The 14,634-nt window shown below is 37.1% G+C and overlaps 2 protein-coding genes across 6 annotated transcripts in view; one reads left to right on the plus strand and one right to left on the minus strand.

Moving 5' to 3' along the window:
* LOC139752748 (1-acyl-sn-glycerol-3-phosphate acyltransferase epsilon-like) overlaps positions 1-12,608 on the minus strand; it is a 28,610-nt gene extending 16,002 nt beyond the window's left edge. The window contains exons 1-4 of one of the 5 annotated variants that reach the window (XM_071668623.1): positions 12,387-12,608; positions 5,978-6,158; positions 4,749-4,827; positions 2,353-2,555 (exon numbers count right to left, since the gene is read on the minus strand). In XM_071668623.1, the coding sequence (XP_071524724.1) occupies positions 2,353-2,555; positions 4,749-4,827; positions 5,978-6,158; positions 12,387-12,463 (540 nt within the window). In that variant the 5' untranslated portion in view covers positions 12,464-12,608. Of the gene's footprint in view, positions 1-2,352; positions 2,556-4,748; positions 4,828-5,977; positions 6,159-11,541; positions 11,575-11,748; positions 12,013-12,386 lie in introns of those variants that run through there. The other 4 variants (XM_071668625.1, XM_071668624.1, XM_071668627.1 and 1 more) reach the window with 4 other exon arrangements.
* Positions 1-14,634, plus strand: part of Sym (symplekin scaffold protein) — a 175,086-nt gene that overhangs the window by 114,032 nt on the left and 46,420 nt on the right. The window lies entirely within an intron of this gene.

The following is a 14,634-nucleotide window of genomic DNA, read 5'->3' on the forward strand; positions in this document are numbered from 1 at the left end:
GTAGCAGTGTTGGTAGTCCGAACCATAGTTCAAGAAATTCAAAGTGTTGATAAGGCTTGATGGGAGTAGATTTGAGCAGCCTCTTGTAGATGAAATAACTTAAGTCGACTTCAGAACATGCTGAACTTGCCTACAGCTGGGGGCATGGAAAAGATGTAAAGATTTCAGTGAAACACTGACACTGGTGTCTGGGTAGCTGTCTCCATGCTTCAAGTGATACAGGGCAATGAGGAAGTAAGCCAGTGATGATGAAAGTTGTAAACACTGACCACGACCCTTCGAACATGTCAGCAGCTCTGACTACTACCCACTGTCTCGGGCAATGTTTTACACTATTCACTTCCAATTCAACTGTCTACTTATTCAAGCAGATAACAAATATATAATATGCCAAAAAACACGTTCTTGTTAGCATGGGGAGTGTCTTCTGGTACATCAGGGGTTGAAGAAGGGTTAAAAGATAGGTCAACAGGTTGACCCCAAGCTGCCATGGAGCCCCAGATGTGTCCTGTTCCCATGGGGGTTGAGGATGATGAAAATTATTCTGAAAGTCCTCCTAAAAGCAGCAAAAGTATGCAGTCATCAGCTTGTTGCAGTTAGTCAAATGATCTCAGAAAATCAAACACATACTGAGAAGACATAATTTTATGTGGAAATGTTCATTATTGACAGAAATCCCTGGAACAGATGACTCTAATTCTTGACTCGTCTTAACTTGCTTAACTTACATTTCATTTCTTCTAAATACAGCAAAAGTCAGACATTTTTTGTCAAAATCTATGTAAAACTTCTTTATTACACCTATTGTCACATTCTCCAAATAAACATCACCCCTTAAATAAAAAAAAAAAAAAAAAAACTTGCCGGCAACATGGCTAACCACATGGGTCTTATTCAATTCTTCCAACTGACTGAAAAGATAGTTTTCATGCCAAGGAAACTAGAGGTATAATGCATACACTCAAGGCACTAGGTATCTAAATGGCTCAATGCAGGTGGAAACCTTAGTAAATTTTAAGCTCTGTTGGCATCTAGTCCCCAATGAGGCACTTGTCCTTTTGCCTACAAAAATGTCATGCAAGATAAATTAGTAAAACATGACTGTACTCTAGTATTTACGATCTTTGAAAAACTACAACATACAACAGAGGCACTAGCACTACAGTCCATACAAGTTTCATGCGGGAAAAGCTCATAAAATATGAATGCACTCACTCTACTTATGAGCAATAAAAATAATATACTATATAGAGTAGCTGATTAATAGAAAAAGGAATATGTTCAAAGTAGGTGAAGAAAAAAAACTGCTGCAGTTTATGAGAAAATCCAGAGTATTGGATATGTTGTGTCAGGAATATATGAATAGCTCAGGTTTGAGGCTGAGAGGAAATTGGAGAGTGCTCAGTCAACTATCACACTAGGCTATCTAATGTCTTTAGAAATGGAATTGTGAACTAAATCCAAGCCCAGTATAAGTAGCAGCATAAAGACCCTGTCACTGAGAAATTATGAAGCACGTACAAGGATTGGGAGACCAAAAGTGAATGCAAAACTCAGCAAGGTGGAAGTTTGTGAAAAACAGAAGTCAGACTGAGATTTGGTTAGAGTGTGAAAAGTGGAAAGATGTTTTGGAAAGGACTTTCAGGGAGGACAGAAGACTGTTTAAACATAGGAAAGTTACTGATACTCAGACCAAAGTTATGATAAATACGAGTATGGGCTTGTAAAGGAATGGATCTGTTGAAAACATGGTTGAGCTCATTTCAATGTATGGAAGTGAAACAAGGAAAAACAATAGTAGCATGATGAATAGTACCAGCAGATGACACAGATTTCTGAGATCTGGGGAAAGAGTAAAACTGAGCCATGCGAGAAATGAGAATGTAAGATGAGAAAATGAGACAGAAAAGGTTTAAAGGTGAAAGATGGAGATCTAAGATGGCATGGACATACGAAAATGAATGTGGTGGAAGAAACTATTAACAATGTATGTGTGTGAATGTTATGAAAACAGGGAGATGCAAGTAAAGTTCAAAACTGAGGTGGGAGAAGAGTAAGCACGCATGTGGATGAAAAACATACAGGTAGAGAAAAGTGTATGGAGTTAAGTCATAATATGGAAGAATAGAGATTCTGGGCTGAAAGAGATCTAGAGTAAGGTGGGAGAATCATGAATAAGCATGTGAATGAAAGGAGTGATAGCATTGAGAACTGTATGGAGTTATGAAATGATATGGATGAATGAAGAAATATTCAGCATAAGCTGTCCTGCCGGACAATGGGAGATAGCACATTTCATGCAGATAATACATCAATATGGATAATGCCATATCTAAAACAGAAAATACTAACTGGAATATTTGGATCTCTGAGGTACTCCAGGGCTCGAATCATTTTTTCTTGGTTAAATCTTCCACGTTTAACATAAATACATCCATGTGTATAAAAATAATGTCCATACAAAGGAATAAGTTGAAGTGTGTCTTTCATCACATAGCGTAGATGGCCTAAGGAACCTCCTCGGATGGACACCATGTCGGCCACCAGCCAATCAACTGAGGAAAACATAGTACATCATTTTCCATGCACACACACATACATATATATTCATATATATACCTTTACCCTCCTCTCCTAGGATCTCCTTTTATGGGACACCTGCAGCACTCGAGAAGCTATGCACATTCACCAAGTGATGCCCCAGGTCAAGAAGAGTAAGTGTTCACTGCCTTCAGTGTGAAAGTTATATCCTGGGCATCAGGAGTCATGTGGTATGATGGATCAATCATTTTAGTGCTGAAAAGATGTGGTGTCTAAAACATAGACAAAAAAGACTAACTCATACATCCCAGAGTGTAGCTGTAGATCTGGTGAACTGATATTTATTTAACCTTTGGCAGCATAGAAAATTTCCAGCTGCCTTTCCAAAAAGTGTCAATTTTCCAGCAAAAATGAAATTGATAATTGGTCCTTTTTTTAAAATATCCATATCTGGCATTAATATTCATCTAAAACATCTGATAGCAGGGGGAAGATGAAAAAAGAAAAATTAAAAATACAGTAAGGTGTTTATGAGTAACACTTACAAGTTTCTTTCGTCATGTTGGTATTTACTTTCTTTCTAAGAGTGTAGGTTTACAAAGTGTGAGGTAGGGGTAGGTTGTTATTTCTACTGGAAGGCTAGAGGTTGGTTATGGAGTGGTTTGAATGAAAAGCAACTAGTGATGTTGCAAGGAAGTACTAGGCACATTAAGGTCATCCTGCATTAAAGATATTATTTTGTTGTGAAGATGCTGAATCTCTGTGGTTGCTATGTAGCAAATGAATGTCCAAAGTGCTTTGTTTCATAAGCTTTGCAGATTGTTTTTAATTTGCTGTTTTTAATTTGCTTCTGAAAGGGTGGGTGTTCAGGTTATTAAAGCATATTTTAGGTAATGATGAACTGTTTGTAGAGTATACAAAGATTTTTTCTCTTGTCCAACTCTAGTGCCAGTAAGCATTCTAAGGGCATTTAGTCTGTTTATAAACTTTGCATTTATGTTTGTCAAGTGGAAAGTGAAAATAATGTGTTTTATATGTGATGACCAGTTTGGTTGGAGTTCTGATGAGTGGGGTGGCTGGCCATTCAGGGGGATGAGAGGTGCAGGTTGGATTCATGTTTGTCAAGGGTAAAGAGAGTAACATTATATTTCTGTAGTGACGCTGGCAGTTTCTGGGGGTAATCAAGTGTTTTAGTAGTGTGATGTCCTTGTCCTTGTTGTAGACTGTGTGATTCTGAGATTATCTACCTATGAGAGGACTTTCATAATGTATTCTGCAGAAGGAGATGAAAGGTCATGAAGTAAAAGATCAAGGTAAACTGGGGAGAGAACCACCCCTCGGAGAATTCCACTGAAAAGCTAAAGAATTTTGAAGGTAAAATATTTGAAAATGACTCAGGTATGGTAGCCAGCTATGAAGTCTGCAACTCCCTTCTTGTCATTGTTGTGGAGGACCGTGTCAAGAATCTTCTGCATGAGGATGTGTCAGGGGACACAATCATATGCTCTTTTGAGCATATGGGAAGGGAAGGATTGTGGTTGGTTGAAATTATCTAGGATGTGTAGAGTGAAGTTTGCATTAAGGAAGTTAGTGGAATGATTGAGTCTAAATATGCACATCATTGGTGAGAGTGTGATATTCTTCCTATTTTGGTTGTAGATTATCATTTCCAGGAATTTGGGTACTGAAGGCAGCAGTGGTAGAGGGCAACATGGAGGGCAGAAGTTGGGTGGTTGGAAGGGTTCCATAATAGCTACTACATTGACAAGCTTCCACTTTACTGGTATTTCATTCTGTAACCAAAGAGTGGTGGAAGGCCAGTGTGTTTTAAACAGAATTTTGAAATGCTGTCACAGCCTGCTGCTGGGTTCTTTAAGGTCTTAACTGTGATTGTGTCGAGGTTAGTCACAACATTAAATCTGGTCAAAGAATTTCCTCTGGTTGCAGAATTATCTCAAAACATTGTAGAAATAATCAGGATGACTCTACTTATTTATAGAAATAGTAAAATGTGTCATAGAGATTACTTTTCATCCATAATATATCCTTTCTCCAACTAAATGATCTTGGGCCATCCATACTCACAAAAGCAGCTCAATCAAAAGTATGCTACACTTTGAAACTCCATCCTGTATAAAGTTTCCTTTATTTTCCCACTGAATGTATTGTACTTACCGCAACTGAATATAGAGGAACCCTTCTCTCACCTGTAGACTGATGGTTGGCTAGGTACAACACGCTCTCTCTCTTCTTCAGTGCCTCATCTGCCTCACCATACAGCACCACCTGTCACAGGCATGATAAATTGTTAAACGTTTCCTATTATCAGTATGCAAATACTACTAATAGGCACACCAAAACTTTGTATACATAATTCATAAGTATCATAGATCAGAAAATGCTGTATGATTGTAGTCAGCACTATTATGCATGTAAACAATGGAGTGGCTATGTCATTCCATTCCTCCAAGTTTCTCCTTGTCTACAAGTGTGTTTACCAGTATCTTTTTATACATTTCATGTCATTAACCATCTTTGTGTGTGAATTAATCCAAGTGTGGCTGCTTCCTTTTTGAGGATGCTAATTATTTCTGCTCAATTTTGTCAGGCTTTCTCCATATCTCTGGGGCTATGTATGTACATTTCTACTAATGATATGTCTACGACTATATACATATATGTGGTGCACATATTCGTGTGTTTGAAATTCTCTCTCTTTAATGGAAAAGGAATTACCATATCAGTCCCATCTCTTAACCTTTCATTATCATCATACAAGTTCTTGGTTTTTTCTGGTCATCAGCCTGTATTTCACAAAAGCATTTCTTAATGTCCTTGATAGCTTAATTCATATTTAGTTTCTTCTCACATCTCTATGCAGATCATTTTAGTGTGCAGATTAAAACTGATGTATTAATATTCATTTTGAAGTCTGCTTCGCTTTAATATATTGGACATGAACTAATAATGTGTATGATGGAAGTGAGGCTACCGTATTGTATACAAATCATCCACCTCGTGTACATGAAAAAAGATGACAGTAAGCATATCACAAATATTAATTTTTACACTAATATTAATTTAAAAGAACCAAATTTCATAGTTTTACCCATCATCAATATCCAAGAAGCACCTGTATTAACTACGAATCATAGAATGCTTTATAAATACGGCCTATGCCAATATTTTTTTCATAGGCAGCTGATTCTTATACTTAAAATCTAAGCCAAGTCTGTTGAAAAGTACTTGTGAAGGTGTATATATCTGATTATTTCTGAAAAAGTATTATTTACTGAAATAATCTACTACACACTGGAAATATAAAACTTTTAAAAGGAAAACAGCACTAACATTGGATGATTCACCATGTTTCCTCTTACAAATTCAATACCCATTTCTCTCTGTATGGTATGTCTGACCAAAACCATGCACATACCTCTGTTCTTGTGCATGTCTCAAAGAAGAATAACACAAGACGCTGGTATAATGAGTAGAGTTTATCATCGCCCCACTGGTAAATCCAGCTAGGAAGTATGAGAGATATGCCTCGCCATGCCAGCCAAACTCCAAGGTATTCTGGTGCAACACCAATCATCATGACAGATCCAAGAGCATACCTGTTGAATATACATTGTTTTGTATTATAAATCGAGTTTCAGTGGAGTTAGAAAAGCATGAGTTAAAACCTGAAGTTACCCATACATACAGAGAACACATTGAGAAAATACATAAAAGAAGATTTATTGACCTGTTAAAAGGTTACCTTCTAAAGGAATTCAGGAACTTAATTACTTTGTCAAATGATAACACGTGAGGTGAAAGGGCATGTATCCTCTTGAATGAGTCTACTGCTCTAGAATTTACTACAGCATGCAGCCCATTCCAATGCATTAAGATCTTACCTCTAAATACTCCCCTATATCAGGGCAAAATTGACCCCATTGTTTCTGGTTACCAGAATCCTGTGAATTTAAACAGTGCATCTTTATTAATGGTATTAAAATTTTTGTGTCTTGAAAACTTATGTAAATCATCAAGGAACATCTGCTTCAGTAAAGAATAGTTTTAATTTAATTCTCTCCTCAATTGATTTTTTCTTCGTCTTGGTATTGATTATGTTCCCTTTCAATAGACTCTTTCAGGATTATTTTGGTCTTTTTGATATTCTGGAAATCGAACCTACATCCCATAAAGTACTCGAGATATTACATCAATTTAGTATAGGTATCTACTGTTTTAAATGAAAGCTTCTTGCACAGAATCTTAGCCATGTTTGTACTTGTTTTGGAATGAAAGCTTCTTGCACAGAATCTTAGCCATGTTTGTACTTGTTTTGGGTCTCTGTAAGTACTACACCAAATATATTGGATGTCTTTTCAGTCTTTGTTGTAAAAATGCAAAAATTTTACAAGTGCACACTGAATCTTAATTTCAATTCCTGAAACTATATTGACAACCTGTTAAGTCTTTCGGGTATTTCCATAATAATTCTTGAACATAATCCCACATCCAGTATCTATATCATCTGCAAATTGTCCCTGAAAGTTATACTTAATTCTAGACCATGAAGAAGAAATGGGCACAAGAATGAGCCTAACCACTTGGTGGACATTCCATCATGAATATTTGTACACATGTATCTGTTTATCTAGCCTCCACTGTTACTTAATATAATCAAAAGAAACTAAGAAAACTTCACCTAACATCCCCTTATAGCTGAAACATATTTTTTTTTTTTTTCATACTTTGTCACTGTCTCCCGCGTTTGCGAGGTAGCGCAAGGAAACAGACGAAAGAAATGGCCCAACCCCCCCCCCCACATACACATGTACATACGTCCACACACGCAAATATACATACCTACACAGCCTTCCATGGTTTACCCCAGACGCTTCACATGCCTTGATTCAATCCACTGACAGCACGTCAACCCCTGTATACCACATCGCTCCAATTCACTCTATTCCTTGCCCTCCTTTCACCCTCCTGCATGTTCAGGCCCCGATCACACAAAATCCTTTTCACTCCATCTTTCCACCTCCAATTTGGTCTCCCTCTTCTCCTCGTTCCCTCCACCTCCGACACATATATCCTCTTGGTCAATCTTTCCTCACTCATTCTCTCCACGTGCCCAAACCATTTCAAAACACCCTCTTCTGCTCTCTCAACCACGCTCTTTTTATTTCCACACATCTCTCTTACCCTTACGTTACTTACTCGATCAAACCACCTCACACCACACATTGTCCTCAAACATCTCATTTCCAGCACATCCATCCTCCTGCGCACAACTCTATCCATAGCCCACGCCTCGCAACCATACAACATTGTTGGAACTACTATTCCTTCAAACATACCCATTTTTGCTTTCCGGGATAATGTTCTCGACTTCCACACATTTTTCAAGGCTCCCAAAATTTTCGCCCCCTCCCCCACCCTATGATCCACTTCCGCTTCCATGGTTCCATCCGCTGACAGATCCACTCCCAGATATCTAAAACACTTCACTTCCTCCAGTTTTTCTCCATTCAAACTCACCTCCCAATTGACTTGACCCTCAACCCTACTGTACCTAATAACCTTGCTCTTATTCACATTTACTCTTAACTTTCTTCTTCCACACACTTTACCAAACTCCCGTCACCAGCTTCTGCAGTTTCTCACATGAATCCGCCACCAGCGCTGTATCATCAGCGAACAACAACTGACTCACTTCCCAAGCTCTCTCATCCCCAACAGACTTCATACTTGCCCCTCTTTCCAAGACTCTTGCATTTACCTCCCTAACAACCCCATCCATAAACAAATTAAACAACCATGGAGACATCACACACCCCTGCCGCAAACCTACATTCACTGAGAACCAATCACTTTCCTCTCTTCCTACACGTACACATGCCTTACATCCTCGATAAAAACTTTTCACTGCTTCTAACAACTTGCCTCCCACACCATATATTCTTAATACCTTCCACAGAGCATCTCTACCAACTCTATCATATGCCTTCTCCAGATCCATAAATGCTACATACAAATCCATTTGCTTTTCTAAGTATTTCTCACATACATTCTTCAAAGAAAACACCTGATCCACACATCCTCTACCACTTCTGAAACCACACTGCTCTTCCCCAATCTGATGCTCTGTACATGCCTTCACCCTCTCAATCAATACCCTCCCATATAATTTACCAGGAATACTCAACAAACTTATACCTCTGTAATTTGAGCACTCACTCTTATCCCCTTTGCCTTTGTACAATGGCACTATGCACGCATTCCGCCAATCCTCAGGCACCTCACCATGAGTCATACATACATTAAATAACCTTACCAACCAGTCAACAATACAGTCACCCCCTTTTTTAATAAATTCCACTGCAATACCATCCAAACCTGCTGCCTTGCCGGCTTTCATCTTCCGCAAAGCTTTTACTACCTCTTCTCTGTTTACCAAATCATTTTCCCTAACCCTCTCACTTTGCACACCACCTCGACCCAAACACCCTATATCTGCCACTCTGTCATCAGACACATTCAACAACATCATATTGGTCTGCTTCCAGGATCATATAGAGTGACTGTGGCAAGAATGGCTGCTTGAGCTGACATCTTATGCTGACACTTCTCAATGGCTGTGAAATGTTCAGTCACAGGCATGACTGGTACATTTCTGCTAAAATATTGAACATTCAGATATATCTTAACAACTAGAGAGTCTTACCACCCTTAGAGGTTAAGTGAGATTTTCACTCTGTGCTATTTCTCTACAAGTTTATTACCTATTTTACATTAACTCTTTTGCTACGTAGTTCAGATATATCTGAACAAACATTTATACCCACTGATGGCAATACTTGAATTTTACTCAGAGCTACGTAAAATAAAAGGTTCCCTCTACAGCGGCAAATATCCCCCTGTACTTGAAACAACAGCCAAACCTGCATGTGTGCCATCAGTGTCCTACACTGCGAAACATGAATTCTTCATGACTCGCCGACTAACCTTGTACATCCAGTTTGGAGTTGCTGGTCCCTGCCTGCAAGTGGTTACACTGCATGTGAAGTTACCTTTGGCAAGGCTAATATCATTAAGAGTACCATCTCGTCAAAGAACTTCACACTCCAAAGGAGTCCACTTCCCCTGTTACTGCAAGTGGGGCAGCCTTTCAGTAACACCAGTACTCTCACATAAATTGCTCCTGGAGTAATTATAAATAGATATACAGCATTCTGAATACAAATATTTCCAGAAAACTGTTTAGCAGTATTTCACAATTTGTATTGTTTTTGAAGGCAATTACCATAATGTACAATAAAAGGATTACCTATATCATAAAAGTAAGAGCTTATATTTTTCAGAAAATAATTACCTACTTTGCAGGAAAACACATAAAATCTATAAAGGACAGTTTCTTATGTCTTGGTTACAATTATCTAAATAACTTTCATTTTGTAATGATTTTGGCCTCTTACCTACTTCATTTGGCCTATACATTCATGCCATTTACAAAAGAACTCTTTTCTTTTAATTTTCCTCGTCTATAGTTTTACAGGAATATTATAGTCGGATATAAAAAAAATACAGCTATCAATATTGACAAAATAATACAAAAAGTCAAATAAATACTTTTATTTTTAGCAGATAACTAACAATCTTCAAGAATCAGCTACGAAACTGACGCACAGTATAAAGGGTTACTCAACCCCCACATTATCCAACAGTATACATAACCTCCAATACACTCACCTTCTTTATCATTTTTCAATAAAACATTATCTTTCAAAACCATTATTGTATTCTCCAAACATCTACTTGTATTACAAAAAAAAAAAAAAATCAAAATCTAAACTGAACTTTTATCACAAAGCATGGCACGGTTTTAGTTTAAAGGCACCAAAGAATAAGACATGAAAGAAATACATTGTTAGTGAAATCCTTATGCTAAGAAGAAATTATTTAGACTAGGGGAATGTGATCTGAAGCATTAAAATCTATAATATAAAAACATGATATCAGGGGTATGATAATCTTTGAAGATTAGGAGCAACAGTAAAGGAAACACTTAAGAGAAATCCAAAGAGCCTATGAAAATCTCGCCTAACTTTTCATACTAAATTTTTCATTCTGACTGAAAAAATGTGGACATCAAGATGTCATTTTCATTCGGCTAAGCATCTCATGTGCTTGGTGCATTCATTTGTAACAACAGCATTCAATTAGTATGGCTGAATACAAAGTTTTTGGTATATCTTATGTTTGATATCAAATATTAAGGTAAATCTCAGCCCCTACATTAAGTAAGGTTTTCATGGGTTCTGTTGGTGCATCTTGTGTTTTACTTACTTTTATCACAGTTTGGCTGATCACAGCCCTTATACTTGTTTTCAATGGGGAAAAAATAATAGAAGAAATCATGCTCCCCCAGTCTACAACAATTTACCTATGTGCTTTTCATCCAAATCCCAGTTATTGTTGTGGTGACCCTCTACTGGGACTTTAACCATGTTTTTATCTCTACAATAGCCACTGCTTTCATTCATATCGACGTTTGCTGTACAATAAATTTAATAATCCATAATTACTGTGCCATGCTATCACTACTGTCCCTTGCTGCATATCATGAACTATGTAAATATTATTTCCTTATTCATCACTTGCTGGTAATAAAGTAAACACAACCATTTAGTGGTTTTACTTGATGAAGTTTACCTCAAAACCAGTTTTCTGGTAATACATAACTGGAATATATTATTTTCATAAGCTTGCATGACATGCCCTAAAAGCTAGTCACAGCAAAAATCTTATAAACATTTAATCAACATCGATACTAATGAAGCAGTCATTGCGATAAATATAGTTTGACATAAACTGTCATAATCCTATCTTATTCATCAAACTACCAAAATTATAAGGTAGACAATGTGTATTATTGGTACATGCTCAAGTTTCTTCAGGTGGTACAGGTACAAACCCTCCAATGGAGCCATGCTATACCACCTGATACTGACGTCACATCCTGCTGACCTACTGCACACCAACACCACATATAGGCAGACAACTTCTACGTTTTATTTTAAAAATTACCGCTGCCTCATTACCCTAACTCGTGGTAACCACATCTTTCCATCAAGTTATGTAACCATCTAATTATCTAGATTAACCTTTGGATTGGGTAAGTGTGATAGATCATACCAAAGAAATTACCTGAAGCCCCCAATAACCCTCATATTTTCTAATTACTGTCCTTGTAGTTTCAAAATTGAAATTGTGTCAAGTCGACCAGGGATGTTGCTGTCGTCTGCTCCGACGGTGATGACAACTTAACAAAACATTAAGAGAAACTTGCGATAAAGTTTCAAAAAAGATTTTATACCCTGGAAGTCATTTACTTCTCGGAAATACATCAAGTACTAGGAGTTTTAACGAATAGTTAATGTTTAAAAGAGATGATCTTTTAAAGCGTAAGTTTTAATAAGTAGTTGAACCGTTCGCTCGTCCGGCCAAACATATACCACCCGAGATGCGTCACCACACTTGAAAGAACAAACGGATAAAAACGACTTATTTCTGTCATTCTAATAAAAACATAATTCAAAAAACTTAATTTTCACGGCATATACATTCATATATATTTAGGCATTTACATAGTCATACGTTGTCATCCTTTGATTTGTTTATCAAAACCAAAATGCTTAAACAACTCTGTATGTGATTTATAAAATAAAACTTCATGGTAAAGTTAAAATAAGAAAGCATATATATGATTTGAAGCGAATTTTACACCCTAAAATGAGCGGCAAGAGTAACCCCACCCAAGCACTATAAACGATAATCATACTCACAATATATAGCCTTGTATTAAATCCAAATTCACTCTCAGCAGTTTCATGTACTTCTCCATATTTTCTAAGTTTGCCATGCTCAACAGATGTAGGAAATGATGTGATGATGGGCCGTATTTGTAAACAATAAGCAACCATGAAGGGGGAACACCATAACCAAGACACACGCGAAGCGCAACTAACGGGTAGTGTTCATGGCGGCTGAGATGCCAGATGTCTTAATATTTCAGGTGCTGAAAATGGGGTTGGTTTCACTACGCCAGCCCATTTCCTTTTAACAAGATTATAGTTCAACCCTTCATATCCTTATCTTATCGTAATTGTTTAGTGTCTGTGTACGCATATCAATCATAAACTATTTCATTGTCTACGACTGTGTACTGAACCGAAAGTTGACATTTCATTTAAATGCGTTCAGTCTTATTCAACCTTTGTCATTATCTAATATTCAAGACGTTTCTCGAAATTCCGTAGCAGTGGCCTTCTTCCGCTCTAACTCAATGGTATATTGGCAAGAATATTCACGGAAGAATGGAACTGGGCAGAGAGTCTGTGAGCCAATAAACCTCATAAGAAAATCATGTTTAGGACCAAAACTGAACTAGTTTGATCCATAAATTGAAGGCAGTGAATGATGAGGAGTAAGTTGGCATAGCCAGGGTGCAATGGCCCCACGAATCATGATTACTTCCCGTAATTGATGTCAGTGCTTTTTGTATTTCGTATATATATATATATATATATATATATATATATATATATATATATATATATATATATATATATATATATATTGCTCCAATCGTAGAATCTTAGCTAGGGGATGGTCGTGAGTTTTGAGTCAGGTAGTGAGCCGAATGTCCCTCATAGGAAAACTGTAAAAAGAAAAAAATATAATGCAAGTACATAGTGCTACATATGCTGACATATAAGGGAGAGATTTGCTGCAAAATTATTAGCTCGACAGGATTTGGGGGCTATCAGAATTCATTTCATTTTGAAAAGGGGTGGTTATATGATATATATATATATATATATATATATATATATATATATATATATATATATATATATATATATAGTGTGTGTGTGTGTGTGTGAATACATAGTATAAGTTATATTGATTTGTATATGGATTGCTTGCTACTAAATGTCCATATACGTGGTAGCTATATGCCTTTACTAATGATATATTTTAGTCCCCCTTCCCACTGTATAGAATATAATATAACATCAAAGGAAAATAATCGTAAAATGTTATATATGATGTACGTGCTACAACTTACCTTGGAAATCTAGTAAACACTTAAAGCTTTTAATTATTTTACATGACAAGACATATGTATATCAGTATTATCTTGTACTGAAGAGTGCTTGTTTTTGGGTTAGGAAAACTGTTGACTGCGCTGTCATCCTTGTCAAGACCATTATACTCTAATGGTAATACGGCGATAGTTTTCAGTGTCAGAAATAATTGCACAAGTTCTACATTAGAGTATTGGTTTAATGGCGACCATCTTCCTAGGGTGTACGGGATATAGATTGAATATTGTCCACCGTCATGAATTACTGATAGGATTTGTTAGATGTTTTATTATTATGACACTGACCAAGAATGTGATCAGTTTGTGTAATATTTCTAAAGAAAATCAGAAGAACAATTTGGCGTAAACCCAAAGTCAGCCGATGTGGGGAAGAATGCAGGATATAGGAGACAGGTGAAGTAGGATGTGGGATGAGATTGGTCAGACAGGATACTGGTTGTGACTGGGAGGGTAAAGGGTGACAGGCAAAATGGGATGTGTGACTGTGAAGTAAGATAAGGCTTTAATTGTGAGTTTGCGCCTAATGAGTGGAATTATAAGCTCATGTGAAGCAAGTGATATTAGGCATGATAAGGGAGTGCTGTGAAGTGAGTCGGAATAAAGGGTATGAATGGTTAAACTGGCTGAAGAATACATAGATTATTATTATCATGGAACTGTCCATGAACCCCTTTTGGATCGAGATGGCCCACGACGATATTATCCCTTCTACTGGCGACATTACAGCCTCACCGAAATTATTTATTGTATTACCAACGAAACTGTAAACCCAGCCCGACGAATTTTGGCAATCATAAACCTACAAATGTAGGCAATGCCTTAGAAATTTTCATGTACCCACCTGTAAAACACTGTTCCATCGCATAACAGAGTAAATTTATGATATTCTAGGTTGTGGTGTACTCTAGATTCATTGGGTGAAT

Source organism: Panulirus ornatus, chromosome 13 (assembly GCF_036320965.1).
Source record: "Panulirus ornatus isolate Po-2019 chromosome 13, ASM3632096v1, whole genome shotgun sequence".
Lineage (NCBI taxonomy): Eukaryota > Metazoa > Arthropoda > Malacostraca > Decapoda > Palinuridae > Panulirus > Panulirus ornatus.